A 27,401-nucleotide genomic window follows, 5' to 3' on the forward strand; every position below is an offset into this window, starting at 1 on the left:
GATATATATTTATATAGTGGATTACAAGTAGCAAGATAACTTTGGTAGAAAAAATGGGAGCTATTTTGAATGTACAGAGTTCAGATGAAAGTCGATACATATTTCACTTGGTTTAAAAGGATAAAAATTAAAGAATGAATTTGACCTAGATCATAGGAGCAGTCATTTCACAGAAATCTTCTGATATAAATGAAATTATTGCAATAAATGTACGTTACTTTCCAAATGTTAAATTCTTATTGATATCGCTCTCCTTCATTTAGGTGACATTTTTATCAGTGAAGTGCTACCCAAGCAAGCAAATTTAGCTGAAAAGACCGTCCCACAAATAACACTCTCTTCCACTCTGTGTGCACATCAGGATCACTCCTTGGGTCTGTTACCTAGCATGAGACTTGCTATCTGGATCTTTCTAAAGCAGAGAAGCAGTGTGGCCTAGTGGGAAGAGCAAAGACCTGGGCATCAGAAGGACCTGAGTTCATCTCCCTTCCTCCTGTCTCTCCCTGCTCCAGTCTATTCTTCATTCCGCTGCCTGGTTCATCTTCCTGCAGAAACGCTCTGGGCATGTCACTCCCCTTCTTAAAAATCTCCAGTGGTTTCCTATCGACCTCCGCATGAAACAAAAACTTCTCACTCTAGGCTACAAGGTTCTCCATCACCTTGCCCCCTTCTACCTCTCCTCTCTTCTCTCTTTTCACTGCCCACTCCACACGCTCTGCTCCTCTGCTGCCCACCTTCTCACCGTCCCCCGTTCTCGCCTATCCTGCCGCCGACCCCTCGGCCACATCCTCCCGCTGCCCTGGAATGCCCTCCCTCCTCACCTCCACCAAACTAATTCTCTTCCCCTCTTCAAATCCCTACTGAGAGCTCACCTCCTCCAAGAGGCCTTCCCAGACTGACCTTCCCCTTTTCCTTCTGCTGCCTCTCTTCCCGCCCTTCACCTCCCCTCAGCTAAGCCCCCTTCTCCCCGCTTTCCCTCTGCTCCTCCCCTCTCTCTTTTCCCCTCCCCTCAGCACTGTGCTCGTCCGCTCATTTGTATATATTATTACCCTATTTATTTTGTTAATGAGATGTACTTCACCTTGATTCTATTTATTGCTATTGTTTTAATGAGATGTACATCCTCTTGATTCTATTTATTGCTACTGTTTTTGTCTGTCTCCCCCGATTAGACTGTAAGCTCATCAATGGGCAAGGACTGTCTATCTGTTGCGATTTGTACATTCCAAGTGCTTAGTACAGTGCTCTGCACATAGTAAGCACTCAATAAATACTATTGAATGAATGAATAATCTGGCTCCACCATTTATGTGACCTTGGGAAAGTCATAAGTACCTGGGAAGAACAAAATGAGCAAATGAGTCATTCTGTGCCCAAAGTAGAGCTTTCATTCTAATGGAACAAGAGAGACATAAAAATGGGCAATAGAATATACAATTGAATAACCGTAAACACATAAGTGCTAAAGATGAGCATGAATACATCCATAATTGTTAGAGATGGTGGGCAGGTTTATATCACTTGGGATGAAGGGAATCAATAGGAGAAGGTGTGTTGGAGGAGCTAGGATCTGGCTCCCGTCTAGATCAGTGCTTAGAACAGTGCTTGGCACATAGTAAGTGCTTAACAAATACCATTATTCTTATTATTATGGTAAACTCCCTGAGAGCAGGGATTGTGTCTACCAACACTACTGTACTTTACTCTCCCAAGGGCTTAGTACAGTTCTCTGCACACAATAAGTACTCAATAAAAACCACTGATTGACTGATTATGAGGAGGGTTGTGTACTGACAGTTTTGTGAGAAGGGAGTTTTGGGGAGAAATTTAATGGTATTGGTTAAGTGCTTACTATGTGCCAGGCACTGTTCTAAGCATTGAAGGCATTACTCTAAGCCCTGGAAGGGCTTAAGGAGGAGCTGCAGGTGCTGAGAAGATGAGGGAACCTGGGGAGCTGCAGGAGGGAACACTTTCTCCATGAGCTTTCTGTAGCCAGCTCCAGAGCTGGGGGTTGTAGACTAGATACCAAATGATCCACTTGCCTTCAGGGAGAAGCCTGAGTTTAAGACAAGGGGTGGTGGCAGTGAGAGGGATGTAAGGATCTGGGTTGCGCAAGGCAGAGACCCCTCCCCCAAACTTAACCAGTCCTGGGAAGAGAAGTAGTGGAGGACTTTGAGAATTACCAAAGGCTAACAGATGTTCGGGTGACCCTGAGGGCCATTTCGGTTGGGGTTTTAGGCTGGTAACCTCCAGAAACATCACAGTATGTCAGAAGGTTGGCTAATTGCCATTAAAATTACTGTCCTGATGTGGAAAAAAATTCAGCTTCGATTTTGTGGGCGCCTTTCCAACTCTATATCAAATGATTTTTCTCAAAGAAATGCACTGAGAATAAAGTAATTACCAATGTGACCTAGCTACTGAGACACCTGAAATCTTCCTTTACTGCCTGATTTATTGAGGACTTACTGTTTGGAAACCACCGCATTAAACGCTTGGGAGGGTACAACAGAGTTGATATTCATGTCCCCTACCCACAACAAGCTTACATTCTAGAGGGATAATAATTTACTTCCAAAATAGAATATATGAACACAAAAGCATGACTACACAATAAACGGCAATCCCCCTGCCTCATTCGATTTCAAAGCACCATTATTATACTTGGCAAGGTATCATAACTCCAATGGCAAGGGGTGGAGGATGAGTGAAGTTCTCCAACGATACAGTCCGACTTCTTAAAGATTTTCCTACAGTCAATACCAAATATTGGCTCATGTGAACTTTCCATATACTGCTTTTAGAATGGGTTTATGGAAAAAGTCATCCGATAAAAATACCTAAATCTACTAGCTTAGCCTTCCTTTGTTTCTTAGAAAATCCTTACTTCATTAGATCTCTTAAAAAAGAGTTTTTATTCTGTTGACCATATTAGGGGATTGAAAACAATGGCCCAAATTTGAGTTTTATTGGAAACCAAGCCCTTCAAACAGTGTACTGCATCCAGTGGATACTCTATAAATATTATTTCCTCTACTCCTTGTGATTCAACTAGACAACCTGTTTCAAGAGTAGCATATCAAAATGGCAATTGGAGAGCTAGTCTCACTGCCACTGAACCATGTAGAGTATTCTGTACATAGTAAGCGCTCAATAAACACCTCTGATTGATTGATTTCTCGTTCATATTCTCTGGCGGCTTTCAAACTGCAAGGCCATGACAAGGCTCATTTGTCCTTAAGTCTCTCTTGCTAGTGTCAGAAGTTTTGCTAAATGGCCACTTAGAACTTTTAGACTCCGCTTACAATACTGAGGGCTACTGCTTTGGTTTGCAGCATTTTAGCCCAAAGAAAATTGTCATAGCTAAACCTGTTTCTGCACAAAGTATCTTCCAATTTCCCCAATCCTTTATTTACTGTAAGGGAGGTTTGCATCCAGGTCTACACTTTAGACCAAATTCTAATTCCTAAGACCTTGATTAGCTCCCTTTGATCAGTGAACGAGCCATCTGGGTACTAAACTGCAAAACTTGGAACATCATATTTAAGTGTTTTAAGGTCTCCAAAGGCAATTTACATTGTATAAGCCCAGTCAGTCAGTCAATTGTATTTACTGAGCACTTACTGTGTGCAAAGAACTGTACTAAGCACTTGGGAGAGTACAATATAATGATATAACAGAAACATTCCCTGCCCACAATGGGCTTACAGTCTAGAGGGGGAAGACAGACATTAATATAATTAACAGATATATACAGAAGTGCTGTGGGGCTGGGAGGGGGGGATGAATAAAGGGAACTAGTCAGGGTGCTGCAGAAAGGAGTGGGAGAAGAGGAAAGGAGGGTTTGAAAGGGGGACAGTGACCATCTGTTGGCTATGAGGAGGAAAAGAGTTACAGGCCAGAGGCCGTACATGGATGAGAGTTCGGCAGCAAAATAGACGATATCGAGGTACAGTGAGAAGGTTAGCATTAGAGGAGTGAAATGTGCAGGGTGGGTTGTAGTAGAGTAGCAAGGTGTGGTAGAAGGGGGCAAGGGGATTGAACATCTTAAAGCCAATGGCGAAGACTTTCTGTTTGATGCAGAGGTGGCTGGGCAACCACTGGAGGTACTTGAGGAGAGGGGAGTCAGGGCCAGAAAGTTTTTGTAGAAAAATGATCCAGGCAGCAGAATGAAGTATGGACTAGAGTGAGGAGAGACACGAGATTGGGGGTCAGAAAGGAGGCTGATACAGTAACCACGGCAGGATAGGATAAGAGATTGGATTAACATGGTAGCAGTTTGAAGGAGAGGAAAGGGTGCATTTTAGCGATGTGAATTTTGAACCATGCAGGCATTTTTCTTTATATCGCAAGTTCTCTTTTTAAATAAATGTGATTCCAAACAGGTTTTAAGGCAGTTATGCCATCTGAGAACTCCATAGCACTCCAGACCCTCTACCTGTAGTGGAACTTATGGGCAACCATTCATTCATTCATTCATTCAATAGTATTTATTGAGCGCTTACTATGTGCAGAGCACTGTACTAAGCGCTTGGAATGAACAAGTCGGCAACAGATAGAGACAGTCCCTGACGTTTGACGGGCTTACGGTCTAATCGGGGGAGACGGACAGACGAGAACAATGGCAATAAATAGAGTCAAGGGGAAGAACATCTCGTAAAAACAATGGCAACTAAATAGAATTGAGGCGATGTACATTTCATTAACAAAATAAATAGGGTAATGGAAATATATACAGTTGAGCGGACGAGTACAGTGCTGAGGGGATGGGAAGGGAGAGGGGGAGGAGCAGAGGGAAAGGGGGAAAAGAGGGTTTAGCTGCGGAGAGGTGAAGGGGGGGTGGTAGAGGGAGTAGAGGGAGAAGAGGAGCTCAGTCTGGGAAGGCCTCTTGGAGGAGGTGAGTTTTAAGTAGGGTTTTGAAGAGGGGAAGAGAATCAGTTTGGCGGAGGTGAGGAGGGAGGGCGTTCCGGGACCGCGGGAGGACGTGGCCCAGGGGTCGACGGCGGGATAGGCGAGACCGAGGGACGGTGAGGAGGTGGGCAGCAGAGGAGCGGAGCATGCGGGGTGGGCGGTAGAAAGAGAGAAGGGAGGAGAGGTAGGAAGGGGCAAGGTGATGGAGAGCCTCGAAGCCTAGAGTGAGGAGTTTTTGTTTGGAGCGGAGGTTGATAGGCAACCACTGGAGTTGTTGAAGAAGGGGAGTGACATGCCCAGATCGTTTCTGCAGGAAGATGAGCCGGGCAGCGGAGTGAAGAATAGACTGGAGCGGGGCGAGAGAGGAGGAAGGGAGGTCAGAGAGAAGGCTGACACAGTAGTCTAGCCGGGATATAACGAGAGCCTGTAGCAGTAAGGTAGCCATTTGGGTGGAGAGGAAAGGGCGGATCTTGGCGGTATCGTAAAGGTGAAACCGGCAGGTCTTGGAAACGGATAGGATGTGTGGGGTGAACGAGCGAGACGAGTCAAGGATGACACCGAGATTGCGGGCCTGAGAGACGGGAAGGATGGAAGTACTCATAACCACTGAGTTATGTGTACAACACTGTCCATAAAGCCCTTTATCATCATCATCAGAGATTTAAAAATGGCATGAAATGCTAATATATACATCAAACCAAGCTAATGACAATTCGTTTCCATTTTTTTCCCCCACAGAATAAGTGATGTACTTCCTTGAATTCAGAAGAAGCGCCTAAATTACCAAAGGCAGATGAATGCCCATTCTTTTCTCTGTCATTTCCAAGTGTAAAGACTCCATATCCCTTCTAGATTGTGAGCCCGCTGTGGGCAGGGATTGTCTTTGTTGCTGAATTGTACTTTCCAAATGCTTAGTACAATGCTTTGCACACAGTAAGCGCTCAATAAATACGACTGAATGAATGAATGCATCTTAGGTAGCACTCTCTAGCGTTTTAGCCTTAAGTTAAACCTCGGTTGCTTTAATCCCATTTCCTACTGATTGATTCTAGGTGGTCAAGGAGGGCCTCACTATCCTTCCCACAAAACCCTTTGGATTTTCAAAGTTGGTTATTAAGTCATTTTTTGCCTTTCTCCTATCTAAATAACTACTATGCCTTGAACCTTTCCTCAAGGGACCTATTTTCTGTGCCTTTAATTATTTTGTTTTTCTTCCCTGGGCCTCTCCAGTTTCTAAATATCCTTTTATGAAGTGCAGCAACCAAAACTGGGCACAATACTGTAATAATATTGCTGTTAATACACCACAGTGGCTGGTGGGCTTTTTAAATCAATCAGTGGATTTGTAGAGTGCTTGCTGTGAGCACGACAGCGTACTAAGCATTTGGGAGAGTACAATACAACGGAGTTGGTAGACTAGTTTCCTGCCACAACAAACAGTATGTCCTAGTGGATAGAGCACAGGCCTGTGAGTCAGAGGACATGGGTTCTAATCCCTGCTTCGCCATATGTCTGCTGTGTGACCCTGGGCAAGTCACTTCACTTCTCTGTGCCTCAGTTACGTCATCTGTAAAATGAGGATCGAGACTTTGAGTCCCACATGGGACAGGGACTGTGTCCAGCCTGATTTGTTTGTATTCCACCCAGACCTTGGTATAGTGTCTGACACATAGTAAGAGCTTAACGAATACCACAATTATTATTATTAGAGAACAGCAATACTTTGCTGACCCACATTTAGCTTCTGGCAGACCACGAGTCCAGTGTTTTTCTGGTAAACCTGGGCCTAGCCAGTATTTCTCCATCCTTGATTGTTTGGCTTTCCTATCCCTACTGAACCTCATTTTGCTTTTGCAAGACAATTTTTCAATTGGTCTGTCACTCCATATTTCATTTCTGTCTTCCAAAGTGTTAGCAAACCCCACAGGATTTTGTTTCAGCAGCCCACTGGCTAGACGTGCCCTTTATTCTTTCATCCAGGTCACGAAGAGTGTCTATTCATTGGCTTTCAAACCAGATAAACCAGGCGTCACAGCTGGTCTACTCACTGTCTGGTAAAGCCATGGTGCTAGATGCTTTTAGGTCTGGTATTTCATCTTAATCACCAGCTTCTCTCTACCTCTGCTCCTGCTTCATGAGGACCCATGACTCAGAAATGCCACTCATCCCCATTCATAAGGATCTGGGAGAGGAACAAAATGACATTATGGTGGAGGGGAATGGGCAGCCAAGTTCCCCTGGGGAAAAAGCTCTAGGTTCCATGGCTTTGAGTAGTGGTCATAAAGCCGTACGCTTCTAGATGAGTGCTACTGTTGGCCACCCTAATGTCACTGATAAAAATATAGACTGAGACCAGTTGTAAGATGGATTCCTCTGTGATCCCACTTGTTGAAAGAGACACTGAGAACTACCCTCAAGTCTCTGAACAATCAATAATGAATGATTAACATACTTTCCAATCTGTCAGTGATGATGACTTAAGAAAAAGACATGGCTCCTACCTTCAAGGTGATTATGCTCTTCAGTGTTGCAAACTGATATTTCAGTGATTTCTTCTAATTTTCATACACTTAATTAAAGCATTTGACAGTAGCAAAGCCAAGGTCTTTGGGTTCCTTCAGCAGTCATTTATGACGGTAAGATTCATAAAATGATACAGACTTAATCCCTATTGCATGTTCAAGACTTAAACATATTCATTATCAATGGAAATTAGTTAAGTTTATTTGAATGACAGACACTAAGAATTCCCTGCTCCTGTCCACACAAGAGGTTACTTAAGAATATATCAAACAAAATGTATATCCCAAGTTCAGGGATCCAAGGGCATATAGTCACTTGCAAGAGCCCACTCCTGGACCTACAATGTGTTGCACAAACCTCTCCAGTGCTCTGGCTGTCAGTGGACCTCCAACCCAGGATCAAGTTGCTTCTGCAGCCCCAATTTACACAAAATCCAGTTCTAAAATCACTCAATCGATGGTATCCATTAAGCACTTATTGTAAGCAGAGCACTGTATTAAGCGATCGGAAAATAAAAACGACAGAGTTGGGAGACACGTTCCCTGTCCACGAGCTTACGGTGTAGAGGGGGCATAAAAGTGGGAGACTGAGATAGAAGACATTTCCTTCTCAGGGGTCACAAAGCCCCCCAGAACCTAGCAGGCAGAACAGGTAGAGAACAGGAAGTGGAGTGGGAGCGAGAATGCTGGAGTTGCCATCACAGAATGTGAAAATCTCTGAACGATTCAGGAAGATTCAGTGCTCCCGACTAACCCTTATAATGTGAGTGCAAAGGATTTTGGCACCAGAAAACACTGCTGAGAGAACAGGGTAGGAAAGCAGAAGAGGAATTGGGAAAGGGGATGGCTCATAAACCCCAGGGGTGAGTCAGTTGATATAATATAAGGAGTTGGGGTAGGCAAAAGTCTTTGAGGGGAAAAAAATCAAAGATGAGCAGAAAGAATAGGGTTGGGCAGCATCTGAGAGCTGCAACAGAGTAAGAGGGGATTATATTCAGGGTGAAAGAAACAGATTGTGAACCACAAAGGGCAGGATGACTTAATCACTGTTGGAAAATGGGCAAGGTGGCAATCACAAGGAAGCCGAAGGGATTATCTCTGAACCATGGTGCCTAGCACATAGTAAGTGCTTTATCAATAGCGTGAAAAAAATAAAAGAGAAATGATGAAGAAACAGAAAGGTGAGGAGGATCAATTCCCCTCTCTGGGCGATCAGATGAGGAGACAAGATCTTGTCAGCAGAACTAAAAGTGACCTTTTGAAAAAACTGCACAGAATCTGGTTGGATGGGAGCAAGGAAGAGAAGATGTAGTAAACACATATCTGTCCATGTGGGCCCCTTGGCAAGGAACACCCCAAAATATTCACAAACCACAGAATATGGAAGAATGTCTCAACTACCAAAGAACTGACATCAGTGATGAGGAGACCCAGGTTTAGGGGCAGGACTTGGGAGAAGCACTTAGTACATGCTCTGCAAACAGTAAGCGCTCATTAAATACCATTGAATGAATGGAAATATGGGATATTAGAGAGGATACAGGGAGACTTGCGGGGCAGAACAATGGTCAGTGCACCAGTGTGGGATGACCAGGCATGTCTGAATCCAGAAACCTCAGAGCTCTCAACCGGTTGTCTCATTCTTGGGGCAATAAGCAGCATGGAAGGTCGCTTGGTGTTTTTTTGGGGGGTTCTCTTTCAGGAACTCTTGACAGAGGGCATTTGCTGGCCACAGCTAGTGTTGGCAGCAAGAAGCAAAACAACTGTTCTAAATATTGTAAAGATTAATAATAATTATGATATTTGTTAAGCACTTTATGCCTAGCGCTGGGGAAGATACAAAGTAATTAGGTTGTCCCACGTGGGGCTCACAGTCTTAATCCCCATTTTACAGACAAGGTAACTGAGGCACAGAGAAGTAGCTTGCCCAAGGTCACACAGCAGACAAGTGGCAGAGCGGGTTTAGAACTCGTGTCCTCTGACACCCAAGCCCATGCTCTTTCCACTAAACCACGCTGTTTCTCTAAAAAATAAGATGTGGATTATAAGTATAAGAGAAAGGAATCAGACACTTTAAGGGTTCTTTGAAATTTCATCAAACGTCAAAAGGCCCAGGAGAGAAATATTAGTACTATTACTTGACACAATTATAAAATGGTTATTAACATTGAGTTGAATTAAGAGCCTAGAAAACAGGTTCTCATCTTTAATTTTCCCACTTAGTGGCACAGAGGACAAGAAGTTATTTAATTGGAAAACATTCTTTTCATTTCTTCAATTCTTTGTAGAAAGCCTTCACTACAAGGTTCTTTCTATCTGAGTCATTTTGTATGTTTTTATGAGCAAACACAATTTTGATGTGTGATTGAAGGGGATTAGCTTATATGGAAGCATAACTCAATGCAACTGGGGAAAAAAAGCACACATTTTCCAATGTGGCAGCCTAGCTTGCTTAAACAAGAAAAATATTCTAGATTTATTTTTCTTATCAATGACTGTTAAAGCATCTTTGGGATGGCCAAGGAGAGCTGACTGTGTCATCGGGGGGGGGGGGGGGGGGGGGGGGTTTACGCAAGTGAAAGGATGTGTTAAAACCCCACCCATGTCAGCAGACCGCGTTCAATCCCTGGTTCACTTGGTCTGTGGATCCCTCCATGCCTGGACCAGTGGTTGTGTGTTGATCCTTGCCAGGAGGGAGTGGGATTAAAGGTGCCTGACTTGGTGTGAGTTGTTGTTTCATGTTCTCTACACTACACCTCATTGGGAGTGGTAGCAGTCCACATTCCTGCTCCATTTGTATTTTTTGGTGATTGTTTACTTCTTTAATGGGCAGAATTTTTGTTTTAACACTTCCAATATCCTGCATCGAAATTGTACCTCTCAATTTTTATTTTGAAGGCCATCTAAAACCGTCTAAAACCAAGGCAATTATTCATACTGCAAAAATAAAATTATTTTGGAGAATGTTGAAATATAAAAATATGCTAGAATGCAATAGGGTCATGTAAGTAAAAGAGAGTAGGCCCACAAATAAATGAATTAAATGGTTCACTCTTTTTTGGCAATACCATTTACACTGTGAAATTAAACTAGTCACCAGAGGCACACAAGAATCTCTGGTAGTCATGTTTTAAAACTTAGGAAGATCTCTGCAGCACAAATCAAATGCTGTCCAAACACAGACTGATGTATCACACCTAAGTGAATCACATCCCAATGTTGGTCCTATTTCTTTTTAATGATATCTTCACCTACCTGAGAGATTCCGCCATGTGCCTCAAGTCTTCATTCTGCTGTTTTAAACGTTCCAGCTTGGCCAGGATCTTAGAGAGTTCACGGCTGGAGTGATCGGGGTGGTCATTGTCGCGGACCAAGTGTCCACCTATGTAAAACAGCAGGGTTCCCCAAGCAAAGAGGATGAGCATAATCCAACGCCAGGAGCCAGTCCATGGTCGCATTTTTAGGTCGTCAACTCACTCCCAAATTCCTGCACCTCACAAACTGGTAAACATTGTAACTCCTTCACCTGCACGAAGGTAGATGCCTTCTACTCCTGATTCAACACATTACGTAGTCTTCAGGTCAGGTATTACCCGAAGCCTATGGTGATTCCTTAGGCTGTTATAATTGGAGGCTTTTGGGTGAGCTTTTAGCAGATTTTATATTCTGTGGAAAGAATAAGAAATGTATTTAATTAAATGATGTGGCTTGTGGATAATGGAATGTATAATGGAATGTAAGGTAAATGTATTGGTCCTGACAATGAGGCAGATGTTAGTTATTGTTGCTAACTGTGAGTAAATGAAAATGAAAAGCTTTTAAGTCCCCATAGTAAATCATAGTAAATCATAGTAAACTTTCCATATTAGGGATCTGGGAGATGAAAGCATGATTAGCTTTAAGTCTAAAGGAATATGAGGTCCGTGACTTTTTTCTTTCTCACTATTTCACTCAATAGCATTTCTTGGTAAACTTCGGAAAAATCAATCTATCAATCAATGGCATTGATTAAACCAGAAATGCCCCCACTAGGATATCTGGGACTATCACTCCTCATGAAGTCAAATAGAAACGCATATCATTCTGTCTTACTAAAACACTTCAGCATCTTTATCCACCCCATTCTCTAAGGGGCCAGTTTGTTTTTCCTGAATATCTCAGGAATAGGTATGGAAGGGGATTTGGGTCAGATAGGGGTATGCAGTGGTATCACGTGACCTGGATAGCCTGTTGGGGCAGAATATGGAAAGGCACCCAAGAAATTCCATTCAAATCTGGGAAAAGGTACCTCCACAAAATTAATCAACCAATAATCCTGAGTACTTACTGGGTGCTCAATTACTTATTAAGTCTTGAGTCCATGTTGGAGGTAAGGCCAGGTGGATGATATATGGCAGTAACTAGTAATTGCCAAATGGCTGATAGAAAAGGATGACATAGGTTTCAAAGAATGAGAAAGAGACGGATGGTACCAAGGTGGCATTTAGGGGACAAGAAGCAAGCTGATTACTCCTTTTCTAGTGAATCAAGGGGACGGGGAGAAGATGAGGCCCCTCTCAGGAGAGAGAGGTGGGACATCTGGAGTGAGCCAGGTAACCCTGACAGCGAGAAGGAACAGTGAATAGATAGGAACAGGTGGAGGATGAAGGGGAGTTTGACCACAATGAAGTGGGGCTTCTATGGGTCACACGGTGGATGGCATTGTGAGTCTGGTGGTTCCACGATGGTATGGTGGACACTGCTCTACGAAATGCTAATGAAGGTTAATGCTTTGAGATGATCCCATTCAGAGGCGCTTCATAGAATCTCCCAACCTGGTCCTCCAAACTTTATATTATGAAGTCAACAAACTTTCTGGGCAGGGGGATGGGGCCAGAGAGGAGGGAGTTGGGACCTTGAGCTGAAAATCATGTAATGCCATCCAGACCATCCCAGATACCAGGCAGAGTAAAGTCTCTTCACTCTGATTTTTTTTTATTATGGTATTTGTTAAGCACTTACCATGTGCCAGGAGCTTTACTAAATCTCTGGGGTAGATACTAGCAAATCGGGTTGGACACAGTCCATGTCCTACATGGGGCTCACAGTCTTAATCCCCACTTTACAGATGAAGGAACTGAGGCACAGAAAAGTGAAGTGACTTGTCCAAGGTCACACAGCAGACAAGTGGCAGGGCTGAGATTAGACCCCAGGTCCTTCTGATTCCCAGGCCTGTGCTCTATCCACTAGGCAAAGCTGCTTCTCTGTGATCTCATGCTGCTTTTCATGGCACAGTATAGCACAACACAGCAGTCCTGCAGCCCGAGCCAGGGAACATGGAGGTTGCTGTTTGTGCGATGGAGTGGGGCCCCAGAGGAAGAGTATCACTCGGTAGAGAAGATGGAGGTGGAGAAACGGGGATTGGGGGAAGGCCAGCTGAGAAGAGAATGAGGTTAATCCATTTTTAAGGAATAGGGAATCAATTAAGAGGAAGCCACCTGCTTTTGACTCTTTCATCTCTCTGAAACATCACTCAGTCAGTCATCAGTGCTGAATATTGACCCAGGAGCTGGAAAAGATGGCTGCAAATTGTAACAGCCTACTTAAACACCATGAATGAAAATAGCCCTTTTTCAGGGGGATCTGTTTATTATTCTGGTATTCACTTAATATGCGTCGCCTTGATTTGTGTTGTAAGCCTACTCTGGCTTCCACAAATAGAGTTGCTCCTTTCAAGCACTTGATATTCACCCTACCCTCAGCATCTGTAATTTGTTTTAGTATATGTCTACACCTCTAAACAAACTGCAGATGGGCAGGGAACAGGTTTACCATGTTTCTTCAGTCAATCAATCATATTTATTGAGCACTTACTTTGTACAGAGCATAATATTAAGCGCTTGGAAGAGTGCAATATAACAAAGATGATAGAAATGTTCTCTGCCCACAATGAGCTTAAAGTCTAGAGGGGGAGACAGACATTAGTATAAATAAATTATGGATAGGTTCATAAGTGCTGTGGAGCTGAGGGAGGGGTGAATAAGAGATGCAAATCCAAGAGCAAGGGTGGTTCAGAAGGGAGAGGAAGAAGAGGAAATAAGGACTTAGGGAAGGCCTCTTGGAGGCGATGTCCTTCAATAAGGCTTTGAAGATGGAGAGAGTGACCGTCTATCGGATATGAAGAGGGATGGCATTCTAGGCCAGAAGCAGGACATGAGCGAGATGTAGGCTGAGGCACAGTGAGCAACCAGGCGCTAGAGGAGCAAAGCATGCGGGCTGGGCTGTAGTAGAAGAGCAGCGAGGTAAGGTAAGAGGAGGAAAGGTGATTGAGTGCTTTAAAGCCAATGGTTTTCTGTGTGATGCAGCGGGCAACCACTGGAGGTTATAGAGGAGTGGGGAAATATGGACTGAAAGTTTTTGTAGAAAAATGATTTGGGCAGCAGAGTGAAGTATGGACTGGAGGGGATAGAGACAGGAGGCAGAGATGTCAACAAGGAGACTGAGCTCCTAAATCCCTCCTGCTCCTCTCCAGTCCCTCCCCCCTCCTACCTCATCTTTGACTCTCTCATCTTTTCCAGCAGTATCTCAAGAGGAGATCTGCCTTCTCTCAAAATCCTCCTCTACCGGTGCCTCTGACTCCATGCCTTTACGTCTTATCGAAGAACTTCCTTCTCCTCTCCCTGACCACCATCTTCAACTACTAGTTCTCCAATGGCTTTTCCCCCACTGTTTTCAAACATGCTCACCTCTTCCCTTTCCTAAAAAACCCTCCTTTGACCTTATGGCTCCCTCCAATTATCACCCCATCTCCTTCCTACCATTCCTCTTTAAACTCTTTAAGTGAGTTGCCTACACCAACTGTCTCCATTTCCTCTCTTCAAATTCCCTCCTTGACCCTCTTCAATCTGGCTTCCACTTCCTAAATTGTCCTCTCAAAGGTAACATATGATATCCTTTTTGCCAAATCCAAAGGCCTCTACCCCATCCTAATTTCCCTCAACTTCTCAGCTGCTTTCTCCTGCAAACATCATCTAACCTAGGCTTCAAAGACACTCAATAAATATCACTGATTGATGTGAAACTCAGTGACTGAGTTGTTTCATTATCATGAGAAAACTGAGGGATGAAGAAGTTAAGTGACTAGCTCCTTGCTTCACTCTCACTAAACCCAGTTAGCAATCCCACTCCCTCCCCCATCCAGGACTTTCCCAAGCATTTAGTGCTGTGCTCTGCACTCAGTAAATGCTCACTAAATACTACTGATTCACTGAATGATCTGCATGGACCTAAAACTTCCAGCAGGCAGCTGGAGAGAATTAAAGGCAGGTAGGTGGAGGAAGGATGTGGAAGTGCTAGTTTAGTGGTTCTCCCCCAAATCCGTGTGTCAGATGCCCCCTACACACACATACCCCAGAGAACAATGCAAGTTCCATGATTATGGACCTTCCTTGACTCTCCCCAGAACTCTGACTCAACTGTTGTTAATAGGAACAACTTTATTTGCATCCCATAAGTTCCCCCAAACAAAACCTCAAAATAACTTCCAAAATGTTTGAGAGAATTAATACATACAATTTTCCTTCCTAATGGAAAACCAAATGACCTACCAGTGGCCATGTTTCTGAATTGCTGGGTGTGTTGGATACTAAAAACCCTGCAGTTAGTGGGAAGAAACTTTAGACAATGAAATATTAGCACTCAACACTGCAGGCTCAGTTCTTTCCAGGACTGTGAGGTAAGCTTCAACACCATCACTGCAGGGAAAGCACTCGGAACACTGAAATCCCTACTCACCTGATAATTTCTTCAAAGTGTAATTTGGTAGAGAGTACCCCACACCCCCTTGGGGGCCTGGTATCATCCCCCCACCTCTCCTGCGGTAACCGGTGCTCCCTACTGCCTAACAGCCCTTCTCTGAGGAGAGGGGAACTTTAGGAGAGGGAGAAGAAGCAAGTAGAGACAAGGCCTTCCTCCTGCAAAAACTGTAGAAAAATAATTTATATGTTGAAGAAATGATGAGGTGGGTAGGGTCTTTGCTTTTCAGGGTGCTTCCTCTACCCACTCCGTTTCCAATCCTCTCCTCCTGTGTGCTGAAACTTTTGGGGCCACTCAGATCAAGCATTAAATCAACAGTATTTAATGAGCACTTACATGCACACTGAGTGCGGTGGGTAGGGGTGGTGGGAGTGGAATTGCTAGCTGAGAGAGAAGAAGCAAACCATAATTTCTTTGTGCCTCAGTTTCCCCATGATAAAACAACTGGTAATTTGTAGATACCACAGTTGGCTTAAAATACAAATCCTATCAATTCCTAAATACTTGAAAATTTCAGCACAAATTGATCAATACCTGTTCTCCCTCTTAGGACTGTGTGCCCCATGTGCACAGGGACTGTGTCCAACCTGATTATCTTATATCTATCCCAGGGTTTAGAAGATTGCTTGCCACACAGTACGTGCTTAACAAATACCACCATTATTAACTGACTCATCTGGCCACTGGAGAGAGCATGACTGTAAATTCCCAGGGAGAGAGGTTGGAAGCAGTTTGAGGTGAGGGGAGTGAGTGGAGAGAAACACTAGGGAGAAACACTTGTGTCACATGACTGTGGCAGGGAGAGGGGGAGATGGTGCCAGTAATTAAAACCCTTCAACTCGGGAATTGATAGGACATCCAGACAACCTCTGAAGCCATCCACATGATTCTCATGTAAATTGCAACTCTGTCAGCAATGGTCAGAAGACCAGATGGGGGATGGTTTACAGGTCTTGCACTTCAAAATACTAAGGTAAAGTACTGAGAAATGGATTCATGGAAAAATACTCTGAATGGGTTCACTACAGTGTGAAAATGGAAAACATAATATTTCATATCCAACCTGAGATGGGCTGAGTGTTTTTAAAAAAAGTCATGTTTTAGTTTATGATATTGTCTCATCAGACACTTCTAAACCATAACCATATTGTAGCAATGAGCAATAAGGAGAGAACTTTCTCATTCCTTTCCCTGGTGGTTAAATAACAAATAAACCTCCACCAGCTCACTCCAATAGGGCTAATAATTCCTCCAATAACAGAGAAAGATTTGAAGAGCCATTGAAATAATAAAGAACAATAAAACTAAGCACAGCAGCATTTTACTTAAAATTGCAATGGTACAAAACTGCCATAAATCCACCAAGCTAGAGGCATAACTATACAGCATGACATTCAAAGAGAGGCAGAATTTCATGGACAAATAAATTCTGGTCTTCAGAGTTTACTTTAATTGACTCACAAGATTTTATAGAGAAATAACACAAAGACAGAAATGCTGAGTCGCACCATGGGCACTGCGCATGAGCTGAAAATACAATTAGGTACTCAGAAACAGAGCATGGCTCCTGTCCTTATTTCTGACTGCAATTTAGTTTTTAAAATAGAATTTTATAGCCTTTAAAAGCAAGTTTCCCATGATCAGAATCAATTGTCCCTTGCTAACTGAGATGTGGGATGAAATGAGATGACAGCAAGAGAACACTATATGAAATGCCTTCTGTTATCACAAGGACCTTCAATTTAAATCCTGGAAGTCTTGGGAATCACCCATTTGGAAGCTTCTATTTTCCAATCACTGGGCTCTAGAAGCTCAACCCCAAGAAAATATGCCATTGATTTTGAATATTTCTCCAAAGAAAATAATCACAGTGGTATTTGTTAAGTCCTTATTATGTGTCACGCATTCTTCTAAGCACTGAGGTAAATCTATGCTAATCAGGTTGGACACAGTCCCTGTCCCACATTGGGCTCACAGTCTTAATCGCCATTTTACAGTCGAGGGAACTGAGGCATAGAGAGGTTAAACAGACTTTCCCAAAGTCACAGAGCACGCAAATAGCAGAGCCGGGATTAGAACCCAGTTCCTTCTGACTCCCCGGCTCAGCGTCTATCCGCTAGGCCATGCTGCTTCCACAAAATGCTACAGATGGACAATTACTCTGAAAATAACCTAAATTATTAGCTAGTCTACACGAGGCAATTCTTACGCACAATTAAGGATCTCCAGGGCTGACCCTGAATTCTTCTTTTTGGGTAGCATATTGTTCAGTGGCACGAGGACAAAGAGACAGAAAACTAAATCAAGGAGGAATCTTTGGGACCAATGTGGCATCAAGATTCAGGATGAGCTGAGGGAACATACAGTAATTGGACTGCCTTGTCATCTTTATGGCAGCCAAACCTGGAATCTAGCAAAGTCGTTCCAGTCAACTCTTATAGCGCCTTTTATATATATATATATATATATATATGTTAAAAAAATGGGAATTTGTTAAGTGCTTTCTATGTGAGTTTTCCACCTATCCTTATATATGGGGCTACTCTAGCTTGAACTATGTTCAAGTTCCACAAGGCTGTTACAGTGCTGTCTAACCTTCTATTTGGCCGCTGTGACACCAGGACCTAGTATAGTGGAAACATCCAGCTCCTGGACACATTAGCAATCAAACAGCAGGATAAAATTACCAACAATGAGCCCTTTAAAAGCAGTCATCTTGCCAGGGTGGACACAATGCATATGGCAACCTAACACTGCAGGGAACATATTAGGAGAATGGATGACAGCTGAATAATAGTGTGGCCCAGGGGGCCTGGGAGTCAGAAGGACCTGGGTTCTAATTCCAGCTGCAATGTTTTTCTGCTATATGACCTTGGACAAGTCAATTCACTTCTCTGGGGTTCAGCTACCTCATCTGTAAAATGGGGATTAAGATTGTGAGCCCCATGTAGGACATGGACCTTGTCCAATCTGATTAGTGTGTATCTAACCCAGCAATAATAAGCACAGTGCCTGGTACATAGTAAGCACTTAAATACCATAAAAATATACCCAAGAATACCCAAAAGGGCCCATGCACAATCCCGGAGAGCACGAAGAACTTTAATTTTAATATGACTAAAATTAAACTCCGCATCCTACCTAAATATTCTCCCATGCCTCATTTCCCCATCACAGCTGACAGTAACATCATCCTCCCAGTTTTTGAAGCCCACAACCTAGGCATCAACCATCAACTTCCGTCAACTTCAACTACCATCTCTTTGCAGATGATTCCCAAATTTACCTCTCCAGCCCTGATCTCTCTCCTTCACTGGAGTCTTGTTTATCCTCCCGGCTTCAGGACATCTCTACATGAATGTGCTGCAGTCACCTCAAACATAACATTGTATGAAAACAGAACGCTTCATCTTCCCATCCAAACCCTGTCCTCTAGTCCATAAGCTCGTTTTGGGCAGGGACCACGTCTACCAACTCTGTTATACCATACTCTCCTAAATTCTTAGTACAGTGCTCTGCACACAGTAAACGCTCAATAAATACCATTGATTAACTGACCAACCCTGATTTTCAATTCTATTTCCCTCTGCTGCTGGAACTTCCTTTCTAAATATGCTGTTTGGCTCACGCCTCCCCACTCTTCATGACCTTCCAATCGTTACCCATTCATATCCAACATCCTGCTGACCACTGATTGGCTTGTAGGCACTCCATAATTATTTGCCACTTGTGGCATTTGTGGCTGTTCTTATCCAATCCTGATCTTTCAAGTCCCCACTCCTGACAGATTTGTCAACTGCTACTGCAGGAAATCTGATCTGCAAAAGTACCGTAAACCTTACCTCTAAGCCTTTGGGGAGATGCATGTTTTTACCAACTCTGTTGCGTTATACTCTCCCAAGTGCTTAGTACAGTTCTTTGCACACAGTAAGTGCTCAGCAAATACCACTGATTGAGTGATGCACAAGACTCCTCCATCTGCCTCCCCCACCTCACCATCACCACCGGGCTCCCTCCCTCCCTCCTAGCCAAGGGATTATGGGTTTGCACGGTCTACACCCCTGAGTATGTGTGTGCAATGAGAGGGGAGGGTGGAGAGGAGCGATTTCCATCAATCCCCTCTCCCCTTGGCAACCCCCTCCCTTATGGAGCACCTGTCTTAAGGTAGAAGGGGTTGTTTTAGTCCAAGCAACAGGGATTCTAAGAATGAAAGGATGCCGTAGTTGTGATTTCCCATCTGTAAACCTCCCATGGATCAGAAAGAGTATACTTTAGGAAACGTCTTTTCACTTGCATCTTCGACATATTTGCTTTGTAACTTCTTAATGAGGAAAAACTAGAAAATTAGATAAAGTATTTTACCTCTCTCAACAGATATCATTTAATTATCTGACATTCTTATTAGCACTTAGCGGCTTTCTGTTGAAAACAGTTCCTTATGAGGATAGTTGATAGAATTTCAAGTTTTAGGTGACTGTCAATATCAATTGATAAAAATCAATAGTTCTGTTATTTATAGGTCAAGATGCATTATATGTTCCATCCAAGTCCTATAAAATGTTGCAGCTGGGTGTAGGTTAAGTGGGAGCCAGGAGCCCTGGGTCCCAGACCTGGGTGAGCCAGTAGCTGTTGCTCTCCACCTGTTTTTGCCAGTGCCCCCAAAGCCAGCTGCCCAACCTATACGGGGGGGCAATCTGTGATGCAGAACAGCAGTGCCCCATGTGTGGTCTCTCACAACAGTAGACCCCAATTTGTAGAGACATTCACATCACCCATGCCAATTGCTGGGGTCTCACCAAGGAAACCATCATCAGACATGGTTGGGATCTCAGTTGATCTGTACAAGGTACTGGCTTGGGAGTCAGAGGTTGAGGGTTCTAATCCTGGCTCTGCCCCTTGTCTGCTGTGTGACCTTGGGCAAGTCACTTTTCTGAACCACAGTTACCTCATCTGTAAAACGGGGATTAAGACTCAGAGTCCCATGTGGGACAACCTGATTACCTTGTATCTACCCCAGAGCTTAGAACAGTGCTTGACGCTTAACAAATACCATCATTATTGTTATTATTGGCTATCAATGGGTTTACTGGATGTGGGAGTACCAGAAATGTACTGAAAAGGAGTTGAATGAAAAAGAGCACCACAGGCGGAATCCGTTCTCCACCCAACTCCATTACTTATCGAGCAGCAATGAGACCTACTGGAAAGAGAACGGGACTGGAGGCCAGGAGGCCCCAGTTCTCATCCCAGTTTTGCCTTCTCTGTGACCCTGGGGAAGTCAGTTCACTTCTGTAGGCCTGTTTCTTCATCTCTAAAATGGAGGCAAAGTACCTCTTCTCTCTCCCTTTCAGATTGAGATCCCTGGAGGGGGAATATGTCCAGTCAAGTTATCCGTCCTATCTCAGTGCTTTGAGAAGTGCTTGCCTCACAGTAAGTGCTTAATAAAAACCAAAATTATTAATCATTCAACTCCATTATTGCCCAGGAGGCCGCACACTCCTACTGAGTCAGAGAAACAAAAATGGAGGATTGAGAAATCATTTAATGGTGATTTAAAGCTCTTGCCTTCTGAGTTTCTGGAGGACAGAGACTGCTTTAGGTACATCATCTTGAGACACACTCACTTTTAATGATAGTTAATTAAAATAAATTACAATGTTCCCGCTTCTACAGATTGCTAAAGAGAGAATTCTATTTCTTTACAGTAGATTACAGGCAGTAAGAACCATCCCAATAATTAACTTTATTTAATAGAAAAAGCTTAAGACATAGTCAAGCAGTATAATTAACTAGCCAAATTAAAGTTATACTGAATTCTCTTTAGTTGCCTCAGACATTTTTCTACACAAAAACAGTAATCATAAATAGTCTGTTCACAATAGCTCCCCAAATTATACTTAAAATCTGTATGAGCTATATTTAGGCTAGTTACATATAAAAGAAAATATGCTCCTGCCTTAAAGTCAAAAACCAAAATGATTATTTGGTACTTATTTAATTTATTACAATTTGCTAGTGTTGACAATGAAAAATTCCTTGCAATTTTCCAAGTGTGGGTCACTTTCAAAGACCCAAACATGACACTATTAATAATTCAATGGTAAAGGTGCATAAAAATAAAGAACTGCCAAACAGTTGAGGTATTTCAATTCTGAAACCTATATTTTGAATCAATTGATAGTATTTAGTCAATCAATAAATCAACAGTGTTTGAGCACCTACTTTATGCAGAGCATTGTACTAAGTACAGAGTATAATTCAGTATTGCCAGTTTGTCTGGACAAAACACAAAACATGGTGTCAGAAGAAATGACTGTGGTCGTGAAACAACCAATAAATCAATCGTATTTATTGAGTGCTACGTGCAGAGCACTGTACTAAATGCTTGGTAGAGTACAATACAGCAGAATTAACAGATACGTTCCCTACCTGTAATGAACTTACAATCTAGACAGGGAGACAGACATTAATATGAATAAAGAAGTAATTTCTATTATGTAAATTAAAGACATGTTTATAAGTGCTGTGGGGTTGGGGGTGGGGCTAATATCTACTGTCCAAAGGTCACAGATCCAAGCACACAGACAATGCTGAAAGAAGAGCAAGCGAGGGAAAACAGCACTTAATCAGGGAAGGCCTCTTGGAGGTGATGTGACCTTAATAATGCTTTGAAGGTGGAGAAAGAGGTGGTCTGGTGTATACGAGGCAGAGGGAGTTCCAGGCTAGGGGCAAGACATGGGAAAGGGGTCGGCGGCAAGATAGACGAGATTGGGGCACAGTGAGTAAGCTGGAGCAAGAGGAGTGGCGTGTGCAGTCTAGGTTGTAGTAGGAGATTAGTGAGGTGAGGTAGGATGGGGGTGAGATGATTGAGTTCATGAAAAGTGAGACCCAGTGGCTACAGCAACATATTATTTTCTGCTGATGGCAAGGTCCAGCATGAACACAGCCCTGATAACTGGAACTGGACTTACCTTCTTTCTCTGGAGCTCTTTTTTATTTTTTCCAAAGTGCTTTCACAGCATTCTCACAGCATCCCTGAAAGACAGAGAGGCAGGGATTATTAACCCATTTTAGTTTTTTTATGGTATTTTTTGAGTACTTATTGTGTGCTTAGGAAAGGCTAATACAACAGTTGTAGACACGATCCCTGCCCACAAGGAGCTTACAGTCTACAGAGGAGGAAAAAGGCTCAGAGGGATTAAGCAACTTGCCAAGGTCACACAGCAGCACGTGGCAGACTGGAACTAGAGTCTCCATCTAAGGACTCCCAGACCTCCGTTCTTTCCATCAGACCACTCTACTTCCCATTCCAGCTGGGTTATGTGGATATAGGGCATGGCTCCAGGGGATGGGGTCGCAAAAGGGCAAAGGAGCAAAAGTGAAGAGGGAGAAAAGTGATGATGGAAAAAGAGAAGGGGGAAAATGGAGAACAGGAAAGAGGTAAGGGAAAAGGGGTAAAAATGAAGAAAGGGGGATAAAACAGAGGTAGAAAACATTTTATTATTCCATTTATTTATTTCCTTTTCACTTATTTTTGCTCTTACTCTTCTCTGTATTCCCAAGAACTCAAAAACTGACCAAAATTAGAAATAGTTATATTATATGCATTCAATCTACATCTAGATGCCTCCACCCATTCAATTTTAAGCCCCTTGACCATAGGGACAGTGTCTTTGACTTTTATTGTGTTTTTTCTCTAGACTATAAGCCTCTTGTGGGCAAGTGGCACGATTACCAATTCTGTTATATTGTACTCTCCCAATGGCTTAGTTCAGTGCTCTGCACACAGTAAGAGCTCAATAAATATGAATGGTTGACTGATTGACCTAATGAACTCCTGAGAAAATGACTGCAGAGCAAGAAAACAGAAGAAACAAAATACAGCTTTTTGGGATGAGGAGAGGAAGAGGTCTCAACAAAGGAGACCAAGAGTCAGTTCCAGAGAACTAAACAAAAAGAACCAGGAGAAGTACTGCTCTAGTAAAATCATGGTCAGAGTTTCTAGAACAAATGAGTGGTCCAAAATGTCAAAAGCAATTGAGAGGCCGAGGACTATGAAACAATTAAAACCAATGGACTTGCCCAAAAGAAGGCCTCTAGAAACCTTTGAAAAGCCTGGTTTCGATACAATTCAGGAGGAGAAAGTCAAGAAGTTGGTGAAGAGATGTATGCGACTGTTCCAAGTAGTTTATTTATTCATTCATTCATTCAATAGCATTTATTGAGCGCTTACTATGTGCAGAGCACTGTACTAGCGCTTGGGATGAACAAGTCGGCAACAGATAGAGACAGTCCCTGCCGTTTGACGGGCTTACAGTCTAATCGGGGGAGACGGACAGACAAGAACAATGGCACTAAACAGCGTCAAGGGGAAGAACATCTCGTAAAAACAATGGCAACTAAATAGAATCAAGGCGATGTACAATTCATTAACAAAATAAATAGGGTAACGAAAATATATACAGTTGAGCGGACGAGTACAGTGCTGTGGGGATGGGAAGGGAGAGGTGGAGGAGCAGAGGGAAAAGGGGAAAATGAGGCTTTAGCTGCGGAGAGGTAAAGGGGGGATGGCAGAGGGAGTAGAGGGAGAAGAGGAGCTCAGTCTGGGAACGCCTCTTGGAGGAGGTGAGTTTTAAGTAGGGTTTTGAAGAGGGAAAGAGAATCAGTTTGGCAGAGGTAAGGAGGGAGGGCGTTCCAGGACCACGGGAGGACATGACCCAGGGGTCGACGGTGGGATAGGCGAGACCGAGGGACGGTGAGGAGGTGGGCGGCAGAGGAACGGAGCGTGCGGGGTGGGCGGTAGAAAGAGAGAAGGGAGGAGAGGTAGGAAGGGGCAAGGTGATGGAGAGCCTCGAAGCCTAGAGTGAGGAGTTTTTGTTTGGAGCGGAGGTTGATAGGCAACCACTGGAGTTGTTTAAGAAGGGGAGTGACATGCCCAGATCGTTTCTGCAGGAAGATGAGCCGGGCAGCGGAGTGAAGAATAGACTGGAGCGGGGCGAGAGAGGAGGAAGGGAGGCCAGAGAGAAGGCTGACACAGTAGTCTAGCCGGGATATAACGAGAGCCCGTAACAGTAAGGTAGCCATCTGGGTGGAGAGGAAAGGGCGGATCTTGGCGATATTGTAGAGGTGAAACCGGCAGGTCTTGGTAACGGATAGGATGTGTGGGGTGAACGAGAGGGACGAGTCAAGGATGACACCGAGATTGCGGGCCTGAGAGACGGGAAGGATGGTCGTGCCATCCACGGTGATAGAGAAGTCTGGGAGAGGACCGGGTTTAGGAGGGAAGATGAGGAGCTCAGTCTTGCTCATGTTGAATTTTAGGTGGCGGGCTGACATCCAGGTGGAGACGTCCCGGAGGCAGGAGGAGATGCGAGCCTGAAGGGAGGGGGAGAGGACAGGGGCGGAGATGTAGATCTGCGTGTCATCTGCGTAGAGATGGTAGTCAAAGCCGTGAGAGAGAATGAGTTCACCGAGGGAGTGAGTGTAAATGAGTGTAAATTTATGACCAACTAGGTACACCTTAAGGCCCCAACAAAGTAAAATGGACATGTGGCGGTGGGGAGTCTTCCAGGTCTCGCAGACAGAGGAGGCTGGACAGTACTACAGCTCTGAGGGCTGCCAGGTTGGTCTGGAGCTTGGTAACACTCAGCTGCCACACTGTGACAGCCTCCCAAAGGAGGGAGGCTGTCAAAGGATGTGCTGGCCATCTTGATTTGGTTTTCTACTTATTTGTCTCTAGTTGTATCGGAAGTCAGACTACTGCCTAAGTGACAGCATCAAGCTCTATGAATGGCTTCCCTGATATAGGCTGACACACCACCTCATTTTTCAATATCAAGGAGCAAGATAAGATCGTGAACCATAGAGTTTTGGAATGTCAGTCTCCTACCACCCAAGTTATACTCGCCTCAATGGAGGATGCTGGGTGGAACAAATAAAGAGACGGGACTGAGCACCAGATACCCAAATAATAGCTGTAGAATGGAGAGCTGAAAGTGGGCAAACAAAAGCAAGGAGGGCACAGGAAACGCTCAGCGGACAAGATGAAACAAAGCCTCAAGGAACGCTTAATCCCAGCTGAAAACTGGGAGTCAACTGATGAGGATAGGCCTGTATGGTGCACTACTATAAAGAAGGGAGTGGCCCTCGTTGAGCAAAAGCTTCCTAAGGAATGAGACGTGAGGTCACAAAAGAGGAATCTGCACAAGGGAATGCAAGCCTTAAACATAACGCTACAAGGGTCAGACATTTTAAGTGCACAATGTGGACAGGACAGTGGATCCTACAGCGGCCTTTTGAATCATTCACATTTGTGAGGTGAATGTTCACCATCAGTTGTCTCTTCTTTGAATAGAAGGGACTAAGCCTAATTCTTGGGATTTATCAGCCCTAAATAATAATAGTATTAATAATAATAATTATGGTAGTTAAGCACTTCCTATGTGCCAAGCACTTTTCTAAGCACTGGGGTAGATTCAGGGTAATAAACTTTTCCCACGTGGGGCTCACAGTTTTAATCCCCATTTTACAGATGAGGTAAATGAGGCACAGAGACATTAAGTGGCTTACCCAAGGTCACTTGGCAGACAAGTAGACCCAGTGACACCGTTTGAAATCATCTGCATGTCATCCAGGCTGTGGGCCTCGGAATACAGTACCTCTTGAAGGATTATTTATAGGATTTTGGATGATGCCCAGTGCCTGTGGAGCTGGAAGAGGTGAGGAGGCCTATGGGAAGTAGCAAGGCCTAGTAGAAAGAGTATGGGCCTGAGAGTCAGACAAGTGGGTTCTAACAGGGCTCTGCCACACATCTGCTGTGTGATGTTGGGCAAGTCGCTTCACTTCTCTATGCCTCTGTTGCTTCAATTGTAAAATGGGGATTGACACTGCGAGCCCCATGTAGGACAGGGACTGTGTCCAACCTGATTTGCTTGTATCCACCCCAGCACTTAGTACAGTGCCTGGCACATAGTAAGGGCTTAACAAGTACCACAATAATTATTATTATTTTATATTTTATCACATTTCGTAAATCTCTTATTGTATCCTCCAGCCAGGCTGCAGAGAATAAGATGAAGAGGACTACTTTCTCCACGCAGTCCTGCTTTACCTCAACGGCAGTGGGGAACATGGCATCTTTAGTTCTAACCCAGAGAGCTGTGCCGCCATGAACTAATTAGTCTAAATCCCGATGAATGTTTCAGGGCAGTCAAATGTGCTTAATAATTTCAAAAGCCCAGGTCTAGTGACTCATCAAATGCTTGGATACCACAGTTTTCATGGGCCCCAGGCCTTAGGTGAGAATCAAAACTAAACCTCAGACCCATCAGGTTTTCTTCCTTCACTTGCTAGAGATTCAGTAATCTAAGTAGAACTATAAGGTTCACGTTCAACCCCAGGTATGAACGTCAATTAGTCCATCAGACACTCTGGAGCACCACTGCCTCACTCTAATCCATGTGTGAACACCAGCCAGGTTTTAAAACCAAAAGCAATTAGGTAGAGAGAGCCACCCAGAAGCTGTCCTGTAAAACCTAAATGAAACATTGACTCAAGAAATTTTACAAGGTACAACCTCCAAGGTGTGAACTGAAAATCTCTCAAACAAACACACACACACACACACACACACACAGACTGTCTCTCACTCTCTCTGTCTCTCACTGTTGAAATAGTACAAAGACCATTTAGAAAGGTTGGAGGAAATTCTGTTGGTCCAAAGAGAGGATGGAAAATATCACCTCTAATCTGCCTCTAATCTCACCACCATTATGTCACACAGGATGTCGCAAGTTACTAGAAGCCTGGTCCCCCTGGTAAATGGTGGACAGGAACTGGCCCACCTTGAAGGCGTGGCAGGAGTCCAGCTAGATATTTGCCCCTAAAGACTCAAGTGGATATACATCCACATACATATGCCTCTGAAACCGCTGCATTCCCCTATTCAAATCTTCAAAGATTCAAATCTTGCTTTGAAAGCAACACGAATGAATCCAAAGCATTTCTTTGTTCTCTGTAATAAGTATGTAGGAGAGCAGAAGGGCAGAGCAGGTGCTAATCAGAGCAATATCTTTAACTTCCCGCAGAGACCCAGGACACTTTTCACTCCACCTACTGGCCCCACCTGCCACCCAGCAAGCTTTATAATTTATGAATTTTTCTTCACTGACCTGG

The 27,401-nt window shown here is 43.7% G+C and overlaps 1 protein-coding gene across 2 annotated transcripts in view; it reads right to left on the reverse strand.

The window, feature by feature from the left end:
• Positions 1–22,262, reverse strand: part of FUT8 (fucosyltransferase 8) — a 193,543-nt gene extending 171,281 nt beyond the window's left edge. For both annotated transcript variants that reach the window (XM_029065383.2, XM_029065374.2), the window contains exons 1-2: positions 22,199–22,262; positions 10,689–11,099 (exon numbers count right to left, since the gene is read on the reverse strand). In XM_029065383.2, the coding sequence (XP_028921216.1) occupies positions 10,689–10,891 (203 nt within the window). In that variant the 5' untranslated portion in view covers positions 10,892–11,099; positions 22,199–22,262. The remainder of the gene's footprint in view (positions 1–10,688; positions 11,100–22,198) is intronic.
• Between the last annotated feature and the right edge of the window lie 5,139 nt (positions 22,263–27,401).

Source organism: Ornithorhynchus anatinus, chromosome 1, assembly GCF_004115215.2.
Source record: "Ornithorhynchus anatinus isolate Pmale09 chromosome 1, mOrnAna1.pri.v4, whole genome shotgun sequence".
In the NCBI taxonomy this organism is placed as follows: Eukaryota; Metazoa; Chordata; class Mammalia; order Monotremata; family Ornithorhynchidae; genus Ornithorhynchus; species Ornithorhynchus anatinus.